Below are 24982 nucleotides of genomic sequence, written 5' to 3'. Positions count from 1 at the left end.
AATTCTACATCAAGTTTACACACATGGGTCAGAACCGACCCGCATGCATTTACTCCAGCGTTTGGTGGGAACTGTGAATTGTGCTTGTGTCAGACATTTCACAGCTCAGCACAGCGCCCTTTGCCCATCTAATACATGTAAGTAATGTTTTTCAGTTGTTCTAACATTACCTTAGAAAAAAATTGATTATGTTTAGGTTCCCTTGAGAGTGAGTAGATTACTCGTCAGAAAGTTACAAGTAATTACTATTAGCTACCTAGCTGTTGACATATTCTACTTTAGTTAGCTAATTTTATTGTAGTTGGCTTAGCTAATGACATAGTTAATAAATAAATAACTGGCCCCATTCACTGCTAAAGTAATTACTTGAAACAAATTATTATTATTATACTATTAAGACATTTAATTTTAAATCAGGGGCGGCACGGTGGTGTAGTGGTTAGCGCTGTCGCCTCACAGCAAGAAGGTCCTGGGTTCGAGCCCCGGGGCCGGCGAGGGCCTTTCTGTGTGGAGTTTGCATGTTCTCCCCGTGTCCGCGTGGGTTTCCTCCGGGTGCTCCGGTTTCCCCCACAGTCCAAAGACATGCAGGTTAGGTTAACTGGTGACTCTAAATTGACCGTAGGTGTGAATGTGAATGGTTGTCTGTGTCTATGTGTCAGCCCTGCGATGACCTGGCGACTTGTCCAGGGTGTACCCCGCCTTTCGCCCGTAGTCAGCTGGGATAGGCTCCAGCTTGCCTGCGACCCTGTAGAAGGATAAAGCGGCTAGAGATAATGAGATGAGATGAATTTTAAATCACACTTGGATGACCCATGTGTAGTAATATAAAAAGTATTTTTGTTCATAAAGTAGGAAAGAAAAAATTAAATTAATGATTTGTGGTAATTATAAACAAGATATTTAAAGAATACTTGGAATATTCAATCATAAAATAAATTGATTTCAAAAGATAGAGCAAAGAAAAACTCAGTCAGCATGAAATAACCTGGAAAATGAATGCGGGTCATTTTTGACCCATGTTGTGCATTAGAAGGGGTGTGCATATGTTTTGCATCAAAGGGTTAATTGTGTGACAGTAATGACATAAATAATGGCGCAGCGGAGTAGTGTCCGCCGAAAGTGGTTTGTTTGTTTGTTTGTTTGTTTGCTTTCATTTTACCAATGAGCTCACTATATAGTCCTCTATATAGAATTCCCCAGATAGCGAGTAAGGAGTAATAAATGAGTGAGTGATTTCGGACACAACTTTGCTCATTCTTTTTCCTTTTGCCCTTTTTTTATTCAGTCAATACCATGCACCCCCTGGCTAACACCTGCTGGCCCAATAGAGGTCTCTCAGCCTCCTGAACGTCCCCTCTCTTCAGCGCAGAGGATGCTGGGAATGTGTCGTGGGCGCAGGAAGTTCCTGGCTGCCTCCATCATCCTGCTCTTTATCCCAGCCCTCACATGGCTCTACCTGTCTGCTACCAACTTCACAGGTAGGAAGTCTGTGCTGTATCTCTCTCTCTCTCTCTCTCTCTCTCTCTCTCCTGCTCTGCTCTTTTCTGAACCTTATGATTCCTGAAAAACGGTCCATTAAACATTACTGTGAAACCTTATAAAATGATCAAATTCCAAGATTTCTATAAATCCAATTGCTTACTACTCTGCTGGGATGGGATCCTGCATCAGTTATAAATAAATAAATGCATAAAAAAATAAAGTTTTTGGAGCAGATGGAAAAGAATTTGCTGCTTGTGATGAAAACTCACTACTTTAAGAAAGCTTTTGTGGGCTCTATTTTTGTACTTGTGCAAGTTTAAATGGCCGACCACTGCAGCATTTTTTATGTGTTTGGGCATAAGCCAGTGCTTTTCTGTTCTTGCCTAGCTGCTATTTCTAGAAATCTAAGTGCTTGTGCTAATGTGGGCGGAGCAAAATATATCAACATAGTGGTATTTTTGTCCCTACTTTGGTCAGAAATTATACTTATGATACCATCTCTTGGGACCCCCTCTAAAGGCAGACATAAGAGAGCCCATTACAGTACAGGAATAGTATTTTCCTGATTTCAAGAGAAGTCCTTGTCCCCATTTCCCAACACATTTCACTACTACTACTATAATCATAATAATAATAATAATAATAATACTCATCATGGGGTGGCACGGTGGTGTAGTGGTTAGCACTGTTGCCTCACAGCAAGAAGGTTCTGGGTTCGAGCTCAGCGGCTGACAGGGGCCTTTCTGTGTGGAGTTTGCATATTGCCCATGTGGGTTTCCCCCACAGTCCAAAGACATGTAGGTTAGGTTAACTGATGGCTCTAAAGTGAGTGTGAATGGGTGTCTGTGTCAGCCCTGCAATGACCTGGTGACTTGTCCAGGGTGTACCCTACCTCTCGCCCATAGTCAGCTGGGATAGGCTCCAGCTTGCCTGCGACCTTGTAGAACAGGATAAGCGGCTAAAGATAATGGATGGATCATCATAATTATCACTCATATAGCACTTTGAGTTCAAGCTAGTGTGTTTAGAGGCAAGAGAAACATCTTCCATCAGTAGAGCAGAGACTGATCTTCAAGATTAACAATCTCACTTTCTGAGCTGAGCAAAATGGTCAGAATGGGTTGTTTGTAATGTTTCAGGAGACCAGCAATATACTCTTGTAAACTATTTTGAGCTATAAACAAGCTTTAAAAGCAGGACTTTTTAGTTAAAGCAGAACTTTATACACTCAAAAAAACCAACATGGGTGTTTGTTACATGAACCTAAGGCCCTGTCCACACGGCAACGGATTCAGGTGACTCCGATACAATTGCTTATCGTTTAGGCCTGGCGTCCACACGGCACTGGCGTTTGGGGTGCCCAAAACGCAATCTTTTTGAGAACGGGTTCCAGAGTGGAAAGATCTGGCAACGTTGCCGTTGTGAAGTCGTCTGGATGAGTAGAACGGATTTGTTTACGATGATGTCACAACCACATGACTGTGAGTGCTTCACGCCGGGTAGAAGTGTAACGAATATCACCAGGATATCACCAGGAAAAAGCCTTACAGAGCACTAGTGAGAGTGAAACACGAGCTTGGATATTATTATTATTATTATTATTATTATTATTATTATGTTCAGTGTTAGTTCACAGTAGTAATGCAAGAAGCAGAACAGTGACAGTAATAGTGAAGCAAAAACATGCAATTGTACAAACACTGCAGCTCTACAGCAAAATATTCATTTATAAAATGGTCTGATTCTTAACACCAGTAGTGCCAATGATCTTCTCATTGCGATGCGATGCGAGTTGTCAACAAATCCTATAACTTGGTTCATGAAACGCGCTTACAAAATATTTTCACTGTGAATATTTATTGTGTAATGGTGCAAAGTGAGAGAGAGAGAGACTCTGCCCTTAGGGCAGAGTCAATCCCGCCAGCAAAAATAGGGAAAAAAAGGAGCGATCTCACCTCTTCAGATGCTGGTTTAAGTCCGACAATACATTCCTCAAAAAGGGCGTAGAGGAGCAAATTAATCCATCAACGTGTAGCATTCAATTTATTCCGGACCATTAAAGACGCCGCCTTCCGCGTAGAATCATACGTCATCCTCGCCACCATATTGGATAGGTCAAAGCGGAGAATAAAGATTCATGTGCTGCCTTTAACTGTACCAACAGGTTTACCGTCCAAACGAGATCACATGGGATTACCTTTCACAGGTGAGAAACAACAAATTAATCCATCAACGTGTAGTATTCAATTTATTCCGGACCATTAAAGACGCCGCCTTCCGCGTAGAATCATACGTCATCCTCGCCGCCATATTGGATAGGTCAAAGCGGAGAATAAAGATTAGCTGCATTTAACTGTACCAACAGGTTTGCCGTCCAAACGAGATCACATGGGATTACCTTTCACAGGTGAGACTGGAAAAATACTTTTCATTGTATTTGGTCATTATAATGTAATTTTACGAACAGATTTTCCTGACTTTGTGGCTAATATGAAGTCTCACGCATAATAGTTTATGCGCATGCGTCCTTACTTCTTCTATTGTTCTGGTGTCTCCGAAGGGACTGTCTTACAGCGCCCCTAGAGGTGTGGCATGTGTATTGCATCGTTTTCAGCAAGCGTTGCGTTGCCATATGGACCTGATATTTTACTGATTGTTGCCCATTTGGACGCGATATATTTTTAAATAACATCTCGTTGCCGTTGTTGTGTGGATGTAGCCTAAGTCTAACGTCACGGTTGACATTTAGGTCACTCAACAAAATTGTTTCTGGCTAAGTTAACGCATTTTACTTGGGTGGAAATACTTTCCATAATTTTATTATGTTCACTGAGCAAGTTATTTCAAGTTATTTTTTTGAGTGTAGGGAATCAGTGTCGATTGGTGTAAAATATTCTGACTGTATGTTCCTTATAATGACAACGATACTGCATTCTGAACTCTTGTTGGTCATAAAAATACGTAGCTAACAAACCCACATGGACCTTGTGTCTTTTGGACGTGCATTTTGGTCGTGAACCTTGTGTTGTTGAAGTTCTGTGTGTGTGCTTAAAAAAGTCTCAAAGCAAAAATATAGTACATTATGTCATACATTATGCTGTATGTTATAATGAGGATTTAAATCAGTATCTGTTGTCCCAGAGGGTTGGAGTAATAATTTTTTGTACTTTTGCTAAAACTGATGCGTTGAATTAGATGGAATATATATTCTTGATTCTACGATTCCTGTTCTTGGCTGCAGGAGTGGAACCCAATGTGGTCTTCTGCTGTTGCATACTGAGATGCTTTTCTGTTCACCACGGTTGTAAAGAGTTGCTATGAGTTGCTATATCCTTCCTGGCAGCTCGAACCAATCTGTCCATTTTCCTGTGACTTCTCTTATCAACAAGGAGTTTCCACCCACAGAACTCAATGTTTTTTGTTTTTCACACCATTCTGTGTAAACTCTAGAAACTGTTGTGTGTGAAAACCCCAGGAGATCAGCAGTTTCTGAAATACTCAAACCAGTCCATCTGGCTCAAACCAACACCCAAGCCACAGTGAAAGTCACACTTTGAGATCACAGTTTTTCCCATTCTGATGTTTGAAGTGAACATTAACTGAAGCTTTTGATTTGTATCTGCATGATTTTATGCACTGTGCCACTGTCAAAGGACTGGCTGAATAGATAACTGCATAAAAGGGCAGGTGGATGGGTGTACTTAATAAAGTGGCCGGAGAGCATATATACACCGATGAGCCATAATATTATGACCACTGACAGGTGACGTGAATAACATTGATTATATCATTACAGTGGCACCTGTCAAGGGGTGGGATATACTATTAGGCAGCAAGAGAACGGTCAGTTCTTGATGTGTTGGATTGTAAAGATTAGTAAAAAGGTTTAGAAAAATCAATCTTTTGGTGACATAGCTTTACCTCACACTGAAAATCCAACCTTTAATTGAAATAAAAGTATTCAGTGAAAAACAGATCCCTCATCAAGAAATAATTATTTTCAACAAAAACGCATGTGCCACTATTATTGGCATCCCTGGAAATTATAGTGAATACAATGTAACTGAAAGCATGTTTCCCATTGACACAAATAGTACATTTTTGGGTTGATTGGAGTGTGTAGGAACTTTTTTCAGTGTGTGGAAGTATTTGGACAGATGTTTTAATTCAATGGCTTTTAAGACACGTCTTAAAGTAATGATGGATGTCATTTGTCTTTACTTAGTTGAGCGGTTCTTGACATAATATGGATTACTACAGTTGTGGAATTGGACTATTTACTGTATTTTTATTATTTACTATTTACTGTTTGATCTCGAACACATTAAAAAGGCAAAAAATTGCACTAATTAACTTTTGACAAGACACACCTTTTAATTGAAAAGCATTCCAGGTAACTACCTCATGAAGCTGGTTAAGATAATGCCAGTAGCGTGCAAAACAGCATCAAGGTAAACGGTGGCTACTTTGAAGAATCTAAAATATGAAACATGTTTTGTTTTTTAACACTCTTTTGTTTACCCCATAATCCCATATATGTTCCATAAGGTCCGGGTTTGAGTCCCGTGGCCGGCGAGGGCCTTTCTGTGCGGAGTTTGCATGTTCTCCCCGTGTCCGTGTGGGTTTCCTCCGGGTGCTCCGGTTTCCCCCACAGTCCAAAGACATGCAGGTTAGGTTAACTGGTGACTCTAAATTGAGCGTAGGTGTGAATGTGAGTGTGAATGGTTGTCTGTGTCTATCTGTCAGCCCTGTGATGACCTGGTGACTTGTCCAGGGTGTACCCCGCCTTTCGCCCGTAGTCAGCTGGGATAGGCTCCTGCGACCCTGTAGAACAGGATAAAGCGGCTAGAGATGATGATATGAGTAGCGTAGGGGGTACAAACTTTTTAGAATATTTATTTATATACCGCTTGGAGTTCAAGCTAGCTGTTTCAGCCTAAGAAAAACATTGTCCATCATCTCAGCAGCAACTGATCCTCAAGATCAACAGTCTGGCTGCTTATTTGGCTAATATAAAGAATAAAAAATGAGACAAGCTTTGAAAGAGAAAAGTACTGTATATTACCTCTAAAGGAGCAGCATGTGTTTGAATGACACTCCTCTCTAGTTTATCTTCTGTTCTAGCAAATGATAAGACAGGACAGAGTCTTATCATTTGGTAGGACACAGGTCAGAATACATCTATCTCTTTGTGTTTTGACACATGACTCAATTTATTTATGTCTGCTGTCATCAGTCTCAGTTGCTTAGTCAGTTTACCCTCTGGCAGCATGACAAGAATGCAAAATCGTTTCCCCTGCCCTTTTCTGAGACATTTTAATCTTGGCTCACAGCCAAAAAGTAATTGCGCTACCCTTCCATGGAGGAACATTGACTTGATATTGAAATAATATTGAGATAAGTGTGATGTAATGCTATGCCAAGGTCATGGTTCTTTTCCTCCTGTCCTCTCCCTAAAACTCAGGGTAAATAATATGTCTCAATACAAATGAACACATATTGAAAGGACCTGAAATGGTATTATGAGTTCCCCCATGTGTACAACTAAAGATAAATAAAGAATTATAACCATATTAAAAAACAAAAACAAAACATTTTTTGTAAATGCAATGGAATCGAAAATGACCTGCTCATTTTTCCGATTGACATTATGAACTACTTAAAGCTAGATGTCCTTTCGATTTCATAAAATCGGTGAAATTTAGTTCCCTCTGAAATGTGGTCATTGTGATATATGTTTATTTCTATAATATCTCATAAAAAACAGGCCATTCTGTGGCTGGGAAGTTATTTAATTTGAGGGCGTTCCAGAGCAAATAATATGCATGAAATCGTTCACTTCACGCAGTGAAGCAGACAGAGGAAGTCCTTTGATCATGCACTGACAGTTACATCATTCTGTCACTAAATGAACAGCTGATCACACCGAGGTGCTCACTGACCGCTGATATTTATTAGTTTGGTCCTGCATTTCCTTTCCTTCGCAACATAACGTCTTTTCTTCTCGTTTTCCGTTATTGTAGTCGGTCTTTCACATGTCATTCGCACACTCACATCCTCCATTTTTCTCTCCCGTTTCAATTTTGTATCCCACAATGCCTTGCATGAACGGGGAAAGCCCACCACGTGATGCATGATGTAGTATCTTGAATTGGGTCATGGTGAAGCAGGAAAAAATAGCAGAGAATTTAGGGCTATGTGGCCCTAAATTCATTAATTGTTCTATTTAAAAAAAAAAAACTAATAAAATTGGAAGTCTGTGATTCGAATTCAGTAGCTTTCAGTCCACTAAACAAAAATAATTGGGTGTCAGGGAAAATTCTTTTTATGACCTACACTTGAAAAATCTGAAAGGCAGTCTAGCTTTAATGTCTTCCAGCATTAGTTTTTGTTTTTCAAAAAAAAAAGGAACCTTGCAATTTGTGAAATTAAATTGATCTTTCTTTTTATGATTTTATCTTAATTCTCTTAAATCATGTAGACATTTATAATCATTAATCTTAATAAGACAAAAGTAAACAGATTAAGCTTAACGGACTCCATTAATTATATGAAATTGCTGCACATATTTTACAAAAACTATCAAGCCCCTTCCAGGAAATGTAATGTGAAGATATTACATCAACCGTTTCGTCTTTCGGCATTTAGTAAATACCAGTTAAGTGAAACACATTTGTCTGTGCCGTGCAATTGCTTCTGTGGTGTTACAGTTGTACATGGAAAGGAGAGAGCACCAAGAAAATATTTTTGCTTGCTTACATTAATATTTTCTCTTCAAAATATAATTCAATGCATGTTCAGGAATGAAGTACAAAAAAAGACTGTGTGGTAGAAAGGAGAGAATTTTCTCCACTTGTGTTCATTTATTTGGAAGGCCAGAGGAAGACATTATCAGAACATATCAGTTGCCAAGGCAGTGGTTAGCACTCTTGCCTCACAGCAAGAAGGTTCTGGGTTCGAACCCAGTGGCTGACGGGGGCCTTTCTGCGTGGAGTTTGCATATTCTCCCCGTATCTGTATGGGTTTCCTCCGGGTGTTCTGGTTTCCCCCACAGTCCAAAGACATGCAGGTTAGGCTAATTGGCTACTCTAAATTTCCCGTGAGTGTGCAGAAAGAAACCGGCCACCCTACTGCAACAATTCTGACCAAGTCAACCAAACATGGTTGGCCTCAAGCCTGGATCGGGTTTGGCAGTGAGGACGACTAAATAATAAAAAGAATATAATATGGTGGTACGAAGATAGGAAGTTTATCTTCTCCTGGTGAAAAATATTTCACGCATTTCATTCTCTTGTGAAATATACCTTCACCTCTCAAAGATAAACGTCATATCTTCGTGCTACCATGTAATATCCCACTTCTCTCTCTCTCTCTCTCTCTCTCTCTCTCTCTCTCTCAAATAGCTCATGCAGACTATATGCTGTGCACAGGAAGCATGTCTCTGCAAAAATTAATCTAAAAAAATTTTGTACAGCCTGTCTGTACGTTGTTGGTGTTTTTCATTATTAATAAAATTATCATTCTCCATCATATTTTAAAAGAAAATCATTATAATGAAATGCCACTGTAACTGAGGTAGGTAGAGTAAATAAAATAAAATAAAACAAAAATAATAATAATATACACTGTCCCCCCAAAAAGTTATGCAAGAATATTTTGTTGGACCTCCTTTATCTTTGATTACAATTCACATTGCATTGACATTGTTTCAACGAACTTATGCAAAGTCACAGAATGTATTTCCATCCAGAATTGCACAAAGGTGTGGGCAAGCCAGAAGGTAGACGGCCTTTCGATTTCATAAAATCAGTGAAATTTAGTTCCCTCTGAAATTTGGTCATTGTGATATACTGTATGTTTATTTCTGTAATATCTCAAAATATCAGGCCATTCTGTGGCTGGGAAGTTATTTAATTTGAGAAGATTCCCAAGCAAATAATGTGCATGAAATCGCTCACTTTGCGCAGTCACGCAGACAGAGGAAGTCCAGTGTGTGCATGCACAGGTTTACCTTGATCATGCACTGACAGTTACATCATTCTATCGCTAAACGAACAGCTGATCACACCGAGGTGCTCACTGACTGCCGATATTTATTAGTTTGGTCCTGCATTTCCTTTCCTTCACAACATAACGTCTTTTCTTCTCGCTTTCTGTTACTGTAATCGGTCTTTCACATTTCATTTGCACACTCACGTCCTCCATTTTCTCTCCTGTTTCAAATTTGTATCCCACAATGCCTTGTACGAACAGGGAAAGCCCACCACGTGATGCATGATGTAGTATCTTGAATTGGGTCACGGTGAAGCAAGAAAAATTAGCAGAGAATTTAGGGCCACATTGCCCTATATTCATTCATTGTTCTATTAGAAAAAAAAAACCTAATAAAATTGGAAGTCTGTGATTCAAATTCAGTAGCTTTCAGTCCACTAAACAGAAATAAGTGGGTGTCAGGGAAAATGCTTTTTATGACCTACACTTGAAAAATCTGAAAGACAGTCTACCTTTAATTTTTCAGGAAGATGTTGTCTGGATGCCAATAATTTGACCCTTCTGAAACACAGTAACATCTTTTCCACAGTAATTCTTGTGACATGGCTGTTTAAAAAATGAGAAGCTACTCACTGCATCAGTTCAGGTTAAATGAATTGCTGTCGGATGAAACACAGTAATCACTGCAGGAATTATCCAATCAAAAGCCCTTAAGTATTTGTTTATTTAAATCCATATGGTGCGGGGGTTTTTGGCCAGGCAGTGTACTTACCAAATAGATAGATAGATAGATAGATAGATAGATAGATAGATAGATAGATAGATAGATAGATAGATAGACAGACAGTCTGTGGTATAGACCATGCCCCCTTCCATTTTAAGTCTGAATGCAAAAAAAACAAATATGAATACAACCCCGATTCCAAAAAAGTTGGGACAAAGTACAAATTGTAAATAAAAACAGAATGCAATAATTTACAAATCTCAAAAACTGATACTGTATTCACAATAGAACATAGACAACATATCAAATGTCGAAAGTGAGACATTTTGAAATTTCATGCCAAATATTGGCTCATTTGAAATTTCATGACAGCAACACATCTCAAAAAAGTTGGGACAGGGGCAATAAGAGGCTGGAAAAGTTAAAGGTACAAAAAAGGAACAGCTGGAGGACCAAATTGCAACTCATTAGGTCAATTGGCAATAGGTCATTAACATGACTGGATATAAAAAGAGCATCTTGGAGTGGCAGCGGCTCTCAGAAGTAAAGATGGGAAGAGGATCACCAATCCTCCTAATTCTGCGCCGACAAATAGTGGAGCAATATCAGAAAGGAGTTCGACAGTGTAAAATTGCAAAGAGTTTGAACATATCATCATCTACAGTGCATAATATCATCAAAAGATTCAGAGAATCTGGAAGAATCTCTGTGCGTAAGGGTCAAGGCCGGAAAACCATACTGGGTGCCCGTGATCTTCGGGCCCTTAGACGGCACTGCGTCACATACAGGCATGCTTCTGTATTGGAAATCACAAAATGGGCTCAGGAATATTTCCAGAGAACATTATCTGTGAACACAATTCACCGTGCCATCCGCCGTTACCAGCTAAAACTCTATAGTTCAAAGAAGAAGCCATATCTAAACATGATCCAGAAGCGCAGATGTCTTCTCTGGGCCAAGGCTCATTTAAAATGGACTGTGGCAAAGTGGAAAACTGTTCTGTGGTCAGACGAATCAAATTTTGAAGTTCTTTATGGAAATCAGGGACGCCGTGTCATTCGGACTAAAGAGGAGAAGGACGACCCAAGTTGTTATCAGTGCTCAGTTCAGAAGCCTGCATCTCTGATGGTATGGGGTTGCATTAGTGCATGTGGCATGGGCAGCTTACACATCTGGAAAGACACCATCAATGCTGAAAGGTATATCCAGGTTCTAGAGCAACATATGCTCCCATCCAGACGACGTCTCTTTCAGGGAAGACCTTGCATTTTCCAACATGACAATGCCAAACCACATACTGCATCAATTACAGCATCATGGCTGTGTAGAAGAAGGGTCCGGGTACTGAACTGGCCAGCCTGCAGTCCAGATCTTTCACCCATAGAAAACATTTGGCGCATCATAAAACGGAAGATATGACAAACAAGACCTAAGACAGTTGAGCAACTAGAATTCTACATTAGACAAGAATGGGTTAACATTCCTATCCCTAAACTTGAGCAACTTGTCTCCTCAGTCCCCAGACGTTTACAGACTGTTGTAAAGAGAAAAGGGGATGTCTCACAGTGGGAAACATGGCCTTGTCCCAACTTTTTTGAGATGTGTTGTTGTCATGAAATTTAAAATCACCTAATTTTTCTCTTTAAATGATGCATTTTCTCAGTTTAAACATTTGATATGTCATCTATGTTCTATTCTGAATAAAATATGGAATTTTGAAACTTCCACATCATTGCATTCCGTTTTTATTTACAATTTGTACTTTGTCCCAACTTTTCTGGAATCGGGGTTGTAGTTTGAGCTTACAGATACAACTGCAGATACTGACATCGCATTATACCCCAACTTATACGTATGATAACACACTTCACTGTGACTGGACATAAGCCACCGACTCAATCCTTCAGCAACTTGATTAGAGCCTCTAAAAGTGATAACAGACAAGGATCATTTAGCCAATGCGTTGCTCCAAAGCAATTTACTACTGCATCCATTTCACCTCTCACGACATGGCCCCGGTTATAATTCTTCCTCTCTCATTGTGATGTGAAATTAATTGTGTGCATCAAAAAAACCCAAACCAACAGTAATCTGTTTTTAATTAAAAGTGGGTGTCCGAGGCCAAGTGGGTAAGAGCTGTTCAGAATGAATCGTCCACTCTGTTGACTAAAGGGACTATAAGTATTATTAGTACTACTCTAAAACCCTTAACTGCCTTGACTACAAGCTCAACCACAAAAGAAGGAGACACAAAAATCAATCACGTCACTTATCAGCATGCATTCGCCCAGTGAGAGGACTTTTAGTTCATTTGTCCTGCTACGCATTGTTTCTCATGTGTCTCTCATGCTTTTTTCTTTAATGGCTCTATCCTACCCAGATGATCTCTGGTGTTAGATTTGTAAATGGATCTAATTTAGACTTTACATTACAGCCAAAGCAGCCTCTTGATATGCTGTTATGCTGCTTACATACAGTATCTAAGTACATTATATGGACACGAGTGTTTTACTGGGAAATATGACACTAGTATTCTTCATACGTGCTACATCCAGGACATGGAGAACCAAAATCGTGACATAAATCTCTATATGTCACTCATGAGGAAATCAATGAATTGTTTTGATAAATTTGGGCACTTTTTATTTGTGAATGTGTCTATGTAATAAAAAAAATCACATGTTGGTTTGAAGATATGACGTTTATCTTCTCATGCTGAAAAACTCACATTTTTCATACAAAATACATCGCGGATCTGAGTGACATATTTCCTGATATTTCACTCTGATGACGTCACTCCCAGTGTTTTTCCGCTGGCTAGATGCACATTGTCAAAATGGCAAACACATCTCATCTCATCTCATTATCTGTAGCCGCTTTATCCTGTTCTACAGGGTCGCAGGCAAGCTGGAGCGAGCCTATCCCAGCTGACTACGGGCGAAAGGCGGGGTACACCCTGGACAAGTCGCCAGGTCATCACAGGGCTGACACATAGACACAGACAACCATTCACACTCACATTCGGTCAATTTAGAGTCAAAATGGCAAACTGGTTCAAAATGAAAATTCTTTTGATTAACTTGCTTATTTTTTGTGGATGTGTCCATATAATATAAAGAACATTCAACGGTGGCACAAAGATATGAAGTTTATCTTCTCATGTTGAAAATATTCCCACTTGTTTGCTTTGCTCACTTGTGAATATGTTCACCACTCAAAGATCTCATCTCATCATCTCTAGCCGCTTTATCCTGTTCTACAGGGTCGCAGGCAAGCTGGAGCCCATCCCAGCTGACTACGGGCGAAAGGCGGGGTACACCCTGGACAAGTCGCCAGGTCATCACAGGGCTGACACATAGACACAGACAACCATTCACACTCACATTCACACCTACGGTCAATTTAGAGTCACCAGTTAACCTAACCTGCATGTCTTTGGACTGTGGGGGAAACCGGAGCACCCGGAGGAAACCCACGCGGACACGGGGAGAACATGCAAACTCCGCACAGAAAGGCCCTCGCCAGCCACGGGGCTCGAACCCGGACCTTCTTGCTGTGAGGCGACAGCGCTAACCACTACACCACCGTGCCGCCCCCCACTCAAAGATAAACTTCATATTTTCTCGCAATTCTGCAATCTCCTCTCTGTATTAAGACTTTCCATGAGGGAAGGCTGAAAAGGAGACCTTTATTTAGGCATTCCTCAGGCTAAAGAATAGTAGATTAGGAGTTTATTGAAAATGTTCTTGGAGTATTAAATGGCTTTAGCCACAGTCTCCTTTTTTTTTTCTCTATATTCTGTACACTCTGTTCAGTCCCTGGGGAAGGCTACACACAGGATTTAGTGCTGAAAAGAGTGATGATGCCACCGGTAAAGCTATCTGTCTTCTGACCATGATCAATAAGAGCAATAACAGCTTACACCCCAATTTACTTTGCTGCTGTACGAATGCAATAGTGTGTGTGTGGGTGTTTTGGTGTAAAAGTGAAAGACAAGAACATGGGTCCTCTGGCTTTTATTTACCATTGCAGTGTGAGTGAATTTTATGGTTCATTGCTGGAGCATGAAGACTGTTCTTTGAAAATTTTTTTAATACTTTGATGTGATTTACATTGTACAAAATGTTCAAGCATAGGGCGGCATGGTGGTGTAGTGGTTAGCACTGTCGCCTCACAGCGAGAAGGTTCTGGGTTTGAGCAGTAGCTGACGGGGGCCTTTCTGTGTGGAGTTTGCATGTTCTCCCCGTGTCTGCGTGGGTTTCCTTCGGGTGCTCTGGTTTCCTCCACAGTTCAAAGACATGCGTTTAGGTTAACATGGGGTGGCCTTGGGCTGAAGTGCCCTTGAGCAAGGCACCTAACTCCCAACTGCTCCCCGGGTGCTGTAGCATAGCTGCCCACTGCTCTGGGTATGTGTGTGTGCTCAGTGCTCACTTGTGTATGTTCACTGCTTCAGATGGGTTAAATCCAGTGTGTGCATGTGACAAATAAAGGCTTCTTCTTCTCCTTCATTCCTTTGTTTGTGCCTCTTCTGGAACCCTTAAATGTTCTATGTAGAAACATCAACCAACTGTACCTACTCAGTCAGTTCTAACTACACATACCTTGTGATTTGCATTTAAAAGAGAAAGAGTAGAGTTGATCAGTCCTCTTCTGGCTGAATGTGGAGATGATTTCCAGTTCAGAAAAACATAAACAGGAGACTTTAACTACAGAGATGCATTGAATAACAATACTGTAAATCACTGTTCATCTAACATGTCTTTGAAATTATATGATTTAAATAGTTTGAAAAAGGCATTTAAAAAACACGAACTGCAAAATGAATACCTTTTTTTTCCCTCGCCCGCAGTGAAGCCACTGCCTCTGTCGCCACTGGAGCATCAGTCTTCAACGCTGGCCTTGGAACTACGGGTACGGGAGGTGGAAGAGGAAAACCGAGTGCTCAGAAAAGAGCTCAGTCAGCCACCCAAGAACCCCACCCACAGCAACCAGCATAACAGTGGACGCCATGGCAACCAGTCCCACATTGGCAGAGACGGTTCGAGGCATGCAGAGGCTCACAGAAGCATTACATCAGGAAACAGCTCTGACTGTGTGTCTCAGCCTGTGGTGGACAAGTGTGAGGTAAGGCATGGAAGGCAAGACCTTCAGGATTTAACTCTTAACCCGCATGTTCTGCTGACAATGTATATAAGACATGAAGAGAACGTGATTGGGTGTAAAATCACCTTTTTGTTTCATATTTACAAACACCAGTATGTTTATTCTTTCCTTCATGTTTTAATTTTTATTCATTTTTATATGTTGTCGCAAGGCGGTACGGTGGTTAGCGCTGCCGCCTCACAGCAAGAAGGTCCGGGTTCGAGCCCCGTGGCCGGCGAGGGCCTTTCTGTGTGGAGTTTGCATGTTCTCCCCATGTCCGCGTGGGTTTCCTCCGGGTACTCCGGGTTCCCCCACAGTCCAAAGACATGCAGGTTAGGTTAACTGGTGACTCTAAATTGACCGTAGGTGTGAATGTGAGTGTGAATGGTTGTCTGTGTCTATGTGTCAGCCCTGTGATGACCTGGCGACTTGTCCAGGGTGTACCCCGCCTTTCGCCCATAGTCAGCTGGGATAGGCTCCAGCTTGCCTGCGACCCTGTAGAAGGATAAAGCGGCTAGAGATAATGAGATGAGATGAGATGTTTTAATTTTTATTCATTTTTATATGTTGTCGCAAGGCGGTACGGTGGTTAGCGCTGCCGCCTCACAGCAAGAAGGTCCGGGTTCGAGCCCCGTGGCCGGCGAGGGCCTTTCTGTGTGGAGTTTGCATGTTCTCCCCATGTCCGCGTGGGTTTCCTCCGGGTACTCCGGGTTCCCCCACAGTCCAAAGACATGCAGGTTAGGTTAACTGGTGACTCTAAATTGACCGTAGGTGTGAATGTGAGTGTGAATGGTTGTCTGTGTCTGTGTGTCAGCCCTGTGATGACCTGGTGACTTGTCCAGGGTGTACCCCGCCTTCGCCCGTAGTCAGCTGGGATAGGCTCCAGCTTGCCTGCGACCCTGTAGAACAGGATAAAGCGGCTACAGATAATGAGATGAGAGATGAGATGTTGTTACAAAAAAAAAAAAAAATGGAACTGATTGTGTATGTGGCTCTCACCTAAAGTCAGCGGGGATTTCCTTCAGCTCACCTGCAACCCTGATGGATAAGCAGTATAATGGATGGATGGATGGATGATATGTAAATATGTAGGTCTGTCTTGATTAAGTAAGTTGACAATTCAACAAAAAATTGTACATACAGTACTAAATGACCATCCAGCATATCTGTAACACTTGTACGAATTCTACTTGTGATTTATAATGTCATACACATTCTATATGGGATCGTACAGTAAGTATGAATGAACAGAAGCATATTATGAATTATGAAAAACACATTGTGTTTCAACAAAACATCTATTCTTTTCTCTAGGACAATTCATTTCTCCAGCACAATCCATAGTGTTTAGAATGTATTATGTATATTGTAGTTTATGCTGTATAAAGCATTTTATATTCTATCATTCTAGTTTTGATTTTGTTCCCGTTCCATTATTTTGACCTACATCAGACTTGCGTAGCACGTATTCATGTTTAGGTTCCTATTGGGACTGCATTCATGTCAGTCGCGGCTGGTAGTCTTTCAAACAGGGGAGGCTGGTCGGTTACGATATTTCCAGATTTTAAAAGAAAAAACACATCAATTTTGCCCATACTCTTGCCTCTGATCTGGCTGATTGTTGGCAGGGTCACAAACTGTGAAATAACAGGTTCTTTTGGCCCATTAGCCTACTGTCCAATATACATGATGGTGGTGTTGGGGGGGGTATATTTTAACATTTTATATTTTAAAATTGTGGCATGTTGTTTAAAAATTGATCATTATTGAAAGCAGCTCTTTGTCAGGAACCTCAGCAGTAGAGCTGGGTGCCACACATTTCATTCAATGACACTTTCCCTATATTTTACTTATTTTGACTGAGAAATGTTTTATTGACAATTTTGATAACCCTTCACTTTTAATCCAGGTCTGTAGTGTGAAATGTTCTCGGCTGTGTTTTTGTTTAAAAATGTTTTCCAAATTGTAGCTGTGTTTAATTCATATCCAGATAAATATATATTCCAATATAATATACTCAGCATAAACATTTTAAATAGATTCTATATTTTTGGTCCATCCATGACATATTACTAAAGTAGCCTATTTACTGTTGTTGATGTGGGTCACTTGCTGTTAGCCAATTCACTTTCTCGTACCAGGAGAGCTAAAAGGAACGAGTATTATTCCCTACCTTTTTCACCAAGTCAATTTGAGGCATTGGTCTACCCTGCTCTTTAATTTTAATTTTTTCGTCGAAAGGAAGACTGGCAAATGGCTTCGCCAAAATTAAATCAGCAATGCTTGGCATCCGTGCGCAGCTTTCTTGCTAGCTGACTTGCCCCCTCAAGTTCAAGTTCAGTCACTCAAATAAACGAAATTTCTGGAACTAAGATAGCAAACTTAACAACACTATATTTACACTTTATTTACAATGAAAATATATACAAACTAAAAAAGCTGGTAGAAACCGTATGTAATGAATGAAATCGAAATGTAAGCTGATCTCTTACAATACACCACAGCACTTGCGAATCCGCATGGGACTGAACTGATGTTGCCAGATACTGCTGACGTTATCCAGCCCAAAATATGTTCAAAACCCACCAAAATGCACTTAAAACCGCCCAATCTGGCAACACTGTACCGCTGCCTGTCTATAGTTGAAACGAGCTGTCAATCAATGAAAATATCCGGCCGCTTTCACCAATCACCAGTCTCCTTGCGGAAACTGCCATGTCCCTCCCATGTGAGGCTCGGAGTCCGTGGGCGGGCATTTTCGCAGTATTTGTCCAATAACCGTCTTGCATTTTGAGATTGAAAAGCGCAGAGCTCCCAAATGCCATTGAAGTCCATTGAGGCTGGGAGTCCGTGAGACTCCGTGGGCGGGCGTTTTCGCAGTATTTGTCCAAAAATCGTCTTGCATTTTGAGATTGACAAGCCCATAGCTCCCAATCCACTGAGGCTGGGCTGCATCGCGCTGTCACGAGGGGGAAAAACTCACGCACACATTAGGCGAACTGGGGAAAATTATAACGGAATGATTTCGCACTGTAGTTGGGTTGAGCACATATATTTCTATGATTCTGGATCTGAAATAGCAATGTTATAAGGTCGGCTATAACATAAGCCTAGCGCAATTCATCCTACACGATGTTCGTCATTTTTAGAGGAGGCTGAGCCTCCCTCGTTGTCTTAGAGCAATCGCCCGTGATTCATGTCAACTTTCCTATTGAATTTCTATATTATCCTCCAGTTTCAGATAAAAAGTTCACATTTCCCTTACGCATACAGTATAACCTTATATATGATGAATATCAGCATCCTCTCTCAAGCCGTGTAGGACCACCATACTCAATACTATTGATAATAACAGACTTTTTAACACTATCCATTTTATGTTATAAAAAAAGTTTATATTTGCAGGGCTTGATTTTGCATGTTATAACCGTTTCATAGTTTCATAACATGGGACGTTTTTGCACACGTGTGAATGAACGCTGGCATGGACTCCACAAAGTTACTGCAGAAAACTTATGACCCATTTTAGCTCAAATCTACTGCAGTGTTCTCTGAACACATGCTTCAACGGAAGATATGCGACATGACAAAAATCTAACCGTTTATACAAAGTAGTTAACCTGGTCAATATGAAAAATTTGCTTTGGCTTAAATATGGACCTGGAAATAGCACAGAATCTTGAACCTTATATATATTCAGTATGTTGAAGATTTACTTTCTTTGTTTTAAAATTTTCAGAATTCCAATTTTAAATAAAAAAATATCTATTTCAAATGTTTAATGCAGCCTTCTTTTTTAAAATTTTTTTTAAGTTAAAGTATATACAAAGTAAGGGCGGCACGGTGGTGTAGTGGTTAGCGCTGTCGCCTCACAGCAAGAAGGTCCGGGTTCGAGCCCCATGGCTGGCGAGGGCCTTTCTGTGTGGAGTTTGCATGTTCTCCCCGTGTCCGCGTGGGTTTCCTCTGGGTGCTCCAGTTTCCCCCAAAGACATGCAGGTTAGGTTAACTGGTGACTCTAAATTGACCGTAGGTGTGAATGTGAGTGTGAATGGTTGTTTGTGTCAGCCCTGTGATGACCTTAGTCCGGGAGCCATGGGGTCGGACCCGGAATTTTTGGTTAAAGTTTTTTTTTTTGCTTTATCTTATAGATTTGAGGTAGCTCTTCAAGATTTAAGAGGGTGCCCGGTGATATCCCTTGGGCAATTTAATATATTAACCCTTTAATGCCCTATATGCCCAAATAATGGAAGAAAATACAAAAAAAATAATATCAGTGTAAATACTGATATTAAATGCACCAAGTTGGCTGTATCTGATAGGTATTCACATTTTTCTCTATATTTGTCATTCAAATACATCAAATGTGGATTAATTAACCCTTTCATAACTTTTCCAAATTAGCGATTTTTATACAAGGATTACATAAACTCTACAGTTAATACAAAATAATGATCAATATCTATGTAAGAACTATACAGCATGCAAAAGAACTATATACAGCATGCACACACACACACTAATGACCAATAACTATGTAAAAGAACTATATACAGCATGCATACACTCACACCAATGATCCACTATGTAAACGAACTATATACAGCATGTATACACTCACACCAGTGATTCACTATGTAAAAGAACTACAGCATGCAATAGAACTATATACAGCATGCATACACTCACACCAGTGATCCACTATGTAAAAGAACTACTGTATATACAGCATGAAATAGAAATATATACAGCATGCATATACATTCACACCAGTGATCCACTATGTAAAAGAACTATATACAGCATGCAATAGAACTATATACAGCATGCATATACACTCACACCAGTGATCCACTATGTAAAACTACAGTATGCAATATATCAAGCATGCAAAATGGCATATACAGCATGCGCACACACACAAGAATAGCAAAAGATACTGATTTTCAATTAACCAAATTGGCTGTACAGTATTCATGCTTTACTGTCATTCAAATTAGTCAAACGTGTAATTGACCCTTTCATAAATTTGCAAAATTAACAATTTTGATACAAGAACTACAGTACATAAAGCATGTACGTGCATGCATGCATGCACACGCACACACATACACATGCACACACACTAATGAGCAATAATTATGTAAAATAATTACATACAGTATGCAAACACACACACAAAACACAAAAACTATTTAAGGAAAGAACTAAGAGTTCAGATGAAAAAAAAACCCTCTAAACCCTTTGCCATTGCTTAGTGTCTGTAAAAATATGCTTATGTACTGGATGCCAGCTAGTACAGAGGAGAATGTTAAGTAAACCTTACTCCCCAACGTTTTAAAAGTCGTGCTAGTCAGTGGAAGAGCAGTGTGGTTTGGAGTGGGGGTGAATCGGGGACAATGCCCTGAATTTTACTAGGGAACCAGGAACATTACTATTTCAACAGTCAATATCGTAAAAATAAGCAATCTATTAGCTTAATGTATTAGCTTAAAAAAATCAGTGACTAGCATTTACTAGGTGAGAGTTGGGTGTGCTAGCCAGTGTTGTGAAACTATGGGTCTAGTTCACTGGTGAGCAGTGAGTACATGTCACTGCTCTTTCATGATTACAGTCAAGTAGTTTCTCTGCTTAGCTTATGCGTGCTGTGATCTTTTGGGGGCAGTGTGATTGACAGAGTTAGCAAGATAGCTACACAAGTTGGCTTGAATTAGCTAATTGTGTCCCTCATATGCCCCTGCAGAAGTAAACACAAGGATGACAATGGAGTGTATGCCTAATAATTTAAGGCTCGCATTAACAACCAAAGTAATAGAGTAATAAAGGGCTTTTTGGTATAAGCCCCACCCCCAATTGCATGGCCACACCCCCAACCATGGCTGGAACCCCACCCCCAGGCCTTAAACTCATCCTATTATGTTAACAAACACAAAAATAAGTATGATATATAGACTTTGGTGAACATAAAGTGAAGAATGTCAAAATGTCAGAATTTAGGCTATGACTGCAGCACATCCAACAATAAAGGGCCAATATCCGGAATTGCCCAAGGGATATCACCGGGCACCCTCTCTTATCTTAATGAGTAGACCTTGGACAACAACAAACAGCAAAAAAAAAAAAAAACTTTAACCGACGAAGCCAGGTTCAGCCAAATTTGGGCCTTTGGCTCCCGGACTACCTGGCGACTTGTCCAGGATGTACCCCGCCTTACACCCGTAGTCAGCTGGGATAGGCTCCAGCTTGCCTGCGACCCTGTAGAAGGATAAAGTGGCTACAGATAATGAGATGAGATGAGATATACAAAGTAGGGCTAACCAGGCTGAAACTTTGCTGTGCAGTCTATCAATTAACTAATTACTTCCAATAATTCTTATCAGCTCACATATTAGATGATTATTTAGTATTGATAGAAGCATAGTCCTCACATGTACTACTTATATAAGGTTGTGAAATCTTAAAGTGCATATTCTGGACCAATTTCGGATTTTTTTATATGAAAGAATGTCCCTTTACACACTCATCCAGAAGGGTAATTTTGCACAAGGCCATCTGTCTACAGCAGAAAAAAAATAAAATAACAAAACACGTCTGGAAAAATTCCAAGGGAGTCTTGAGCCAGATTCGTGATGTTATCTGCAGAAGTGCCAGCAGGCTGCGAGAGCTTTGCACGGTTTCAGTGCACAGCCTGTGTAGACCAAGCGCTCCCATTTCTCTTTTGGGAAACGATGAGTACTAATCCCATCAAGATTGGTGTTACTACACCCTCCTACGATACATCTGTTAACCATTTTAATAATTAGGCGATAACGGTGAAGAAATTTGCAGAAAACCACCAGATCGTTTTCTCATAAACAAACCAGCGCTGACGTAGGATTCAGAGGGAGGCGTCCCACATGTGACGTCACGAAAATCAATGTTTGCTGGGAAATCCAAATGCCAAGTTTTTCAGAGGCAGACCATCTCTCATCTCATCTCATTATCTCTAGCCGCTTTATCCTTCTACAGGGTCGCAGGCAAGCTGGAGCCTATGGTTGTCTGTGTCTATGTGTCAGCCCTGTGATGACCTGGCGACTTGTCCAGGGTGTACCCTGCCTTTCGCCCGTAGTCAGTTGGGATAGAGGCAGACCAATTCGCCTCAAATGGCTTGATTTCAGCTGAATTTTTCTGGTATTGCGCAAGGTAAAAAAAAATTGCACAAAATGCAAAATGTCACAGATATTTGACCAAAGTTTAATATAAAATCGGAGAATTACCAGTACATTGATCTTGCTCCTGAATTTACCCGTGATATGCACTTTAAGTACATAATAACTACCATGAAAAATTGTGGGTACGTGGCTGGACGTATTAGCTCTCAGTTAAATTCTGTTCACTTATTTAATGTTATAGACATTATTACATATTTGTTACTTCATCTTTTTAGTCACGTTGAATTATGTACTACTGTATACCTGGTACCTACAGTTTACCTTGCCAAACAATGAAATAAAGCTTTACTTGTCTAAAACTGATTACACTGTTACATATTAAACTCAGAATTATGTTTGCATTGTTGTACCAGACACAACAGTACAAATCTGGTAGTTTTAACACAAGTTATGATGCAATTTAACAGCTACATATTTCAAATTACTTGTAGTTGCAGCTTACTTACCTATTAAATACTACTGTCTTACAGTACTGTTTGTGAAATAATATCAAAGTAGGAGTTTCCATAATACATTTATCAATTCTGTAATCATCTATCAGCAATATAATAAAAATCCATGTCATGTGAACTACTGGCAAATCTGAGTAATGAGAGTTTAATGTATGCACTGGAAATTTAAGAAGAGTTCAAGAGGAGGATTCAAGCCAAAAAAGCTCATTGAAATTTAGATTAAGAGTCATCAGTGTTCCCTTAGCAGAACTTTGTAGAAACAAATTGGTGTTTAGTGCCGTGAGATCTCCTACAGTATAATACAGTGCTGCTTGAGAGAAACTATTTTACCGACTTTTACTTGTGCAACCGTGAAACTATCTTTCTCTATTATTAATTTTTGTAATCACTCTTGTTCTTGATTTCTCCAGACAATTCACATGGCCATAGTGTGTGCTGGGTATAATGCTAGTAGAGACGTGGTGACGCTGGTGAAGTCTGTCCTGTTTCACAGGTAAGGATTTCATCATGCTTTGGTACACAATGCACCTTCCAAGAATTATATAGAAGTATCCTTTGGCTTATTTTTAACTCCTGTAGCCAAATCCAAAGGTGATATCATGCTATGAGCTGTGGACCACTCCAGCGTCTCAGCTTTTTTGTCAAGTCAGCAAGTTCCCATTTCCAACACACACACACACACACACACACACACACACACACACACACACACACACACACACACACACACACAGGCTCTATCTCCTGCTCTTTCTTTCATTCTCTGTTTCTCTCTGTGCCAGCCTTGTTGTTGTCCTTTGCTTACAAATCTGAATATGCTTCTCTCACGATGGCAGACTGTTGCCTGGCAACGTAACCTCCATGAACTTCAGCTCTTATCCAATTTCTCCTCCTCTTCTCCCAAACCAAGTCCTATAGTGTAAAGAGAGAAACACAGAGAAAATAAAATTCAGAGAGAGGCAAAGATGGTGCATGGTTGTGAGAAGAAAACAGGCAACTGTAGAGTGGTGTGTAATTAGACAGTCTACGGTTTGAAAGTAAAAATGCTCTTCTGTGGAATTTCCAGGATGGTGAACGCTGGCCATTATCGTTTCAAACAACGCTGTGATTATGGGTTAAGGTTGCTTAATGTGCCATAGCAAATGCCAAGCTTACAAGAGACTTGAAAAATCTGGAGATTACTGCAGATAAACCATTTACTTTAAAACACACATCTGCTGATACAGTTTAGTAGCTTCTCTTTCATGAACTTGAGGAATTTTAACTTTTTTTTTATAAGCTAACGGTTATGGAATCACCTTTTCCCGCATTTTCCTGCACACTTACTACATTCTGTTGTTCACATTCTCTGACTTAATGGTGACTTTAAATATGTGACATTGTGGTTGAAAAGGCTGTCCCTCTGTATGTTGTTTGCCCTTTCTTATAGTCCTCTGTGCTTACTGTTTCTGTCAGCCTTCCATCCATATATAAACATACACACACCGATCAGCCATAAAATTAAAAACACTGACAGGTAAAGTAAATTGCATTGATTATCTCATTACAATGGCACCAGTCAAGGGATGGGGTATATTAGGCAGCAAGCGAACAGTCAGTTCTCTAAGTTGATGTGTTGGAAGCAGGAAAAATGGGCAAGTGTAAGGATCTGAGTGATTTTGACAAGGGCCAAATTGTGATGGCTGGATGGCTGGGTCTGAGCATCTCCAAAATGGCACATCTTGTGGGGTGTTCCTGGTATGCAGTGGTTAGTACCTACCAAAAGTGGTCCAAGGAAGGACAACCAGTGAACTGATGACAGGGTCATGGTGTCAAAGGGTTATGGTGATGATACACGGGGCAACTTTTTGGGCAGTGTTGCCGAGCAATGTTGCTGGCAACGGGCAACTAGGTGAGACACAGGGCAACTTTTCAGGGCAACTAACAATGGGCAACAACAGTTAGCAACGGCAGTTTACAGTTAGCTAAAAAAAATCGATGTC

General features: G+C 40.3%; 1 protein-coding gene across 5 annotated transcripts in view; it reads left to right on the top strand.

Moving 5' to 3' along the window:
• Positions 1-1372: 1372 nt before the first annotated feature.
• The window catches only part of LOC132870088 (xylosyl- and glucuronyltransferase LARGE1-like), a 68606-nt gene continuing 44996 nt past the window's right edge, over positions 1373-24982 (top strand). For 3 of the 5 annotated variants that reach the window (XM_060903634.1, XM_060903635.1, XM_060903633.1), the window contains exons 1-5: positions 1373-1478; positions 11273-11302; positions 14107-14141; positions 15077-15322; positions 23411-23493. In XM_060903634.1, the coding sequence (XP_060759617.1) occupies positions 1373-1478; positions 11273-11302; positions 14107-14141; positions 15077-15322; positions 23411-23493 (500 nt within the window). Of the gene's footprint in view, positions 1479-11272; positions 11303-14106; positions 14142-15047; positions 15328-23403; positions 23494-24982 lie in introns of all 5 variants that reach the window. The other 2 variants (XM_060903631.1, XM_060903630.1) reach the window with 2 other exon arrangements.

The sequence above is a fragment of the Neoarius graeffei genome, chromosome 21 (assembly GCF_027579695.1).
Source record: "Neoarius graeffei isolate fNeoGra1 chromosome 21, fNeoGra1.pri, whole genome shotgun sequence".
In the NCBI taxonomy this organism is placed as follows: domain Eukaryota; kingdom Metazoa; phylum Chordata; class Actinopteri; order Siluriformes; family Ariidae; genus Neoarius; species Neoarius graeffei.
Note: the sequence above shows the minus strand (reverse complement) of the source record. Positions and strands in the feature narration are given on the sequence as shown.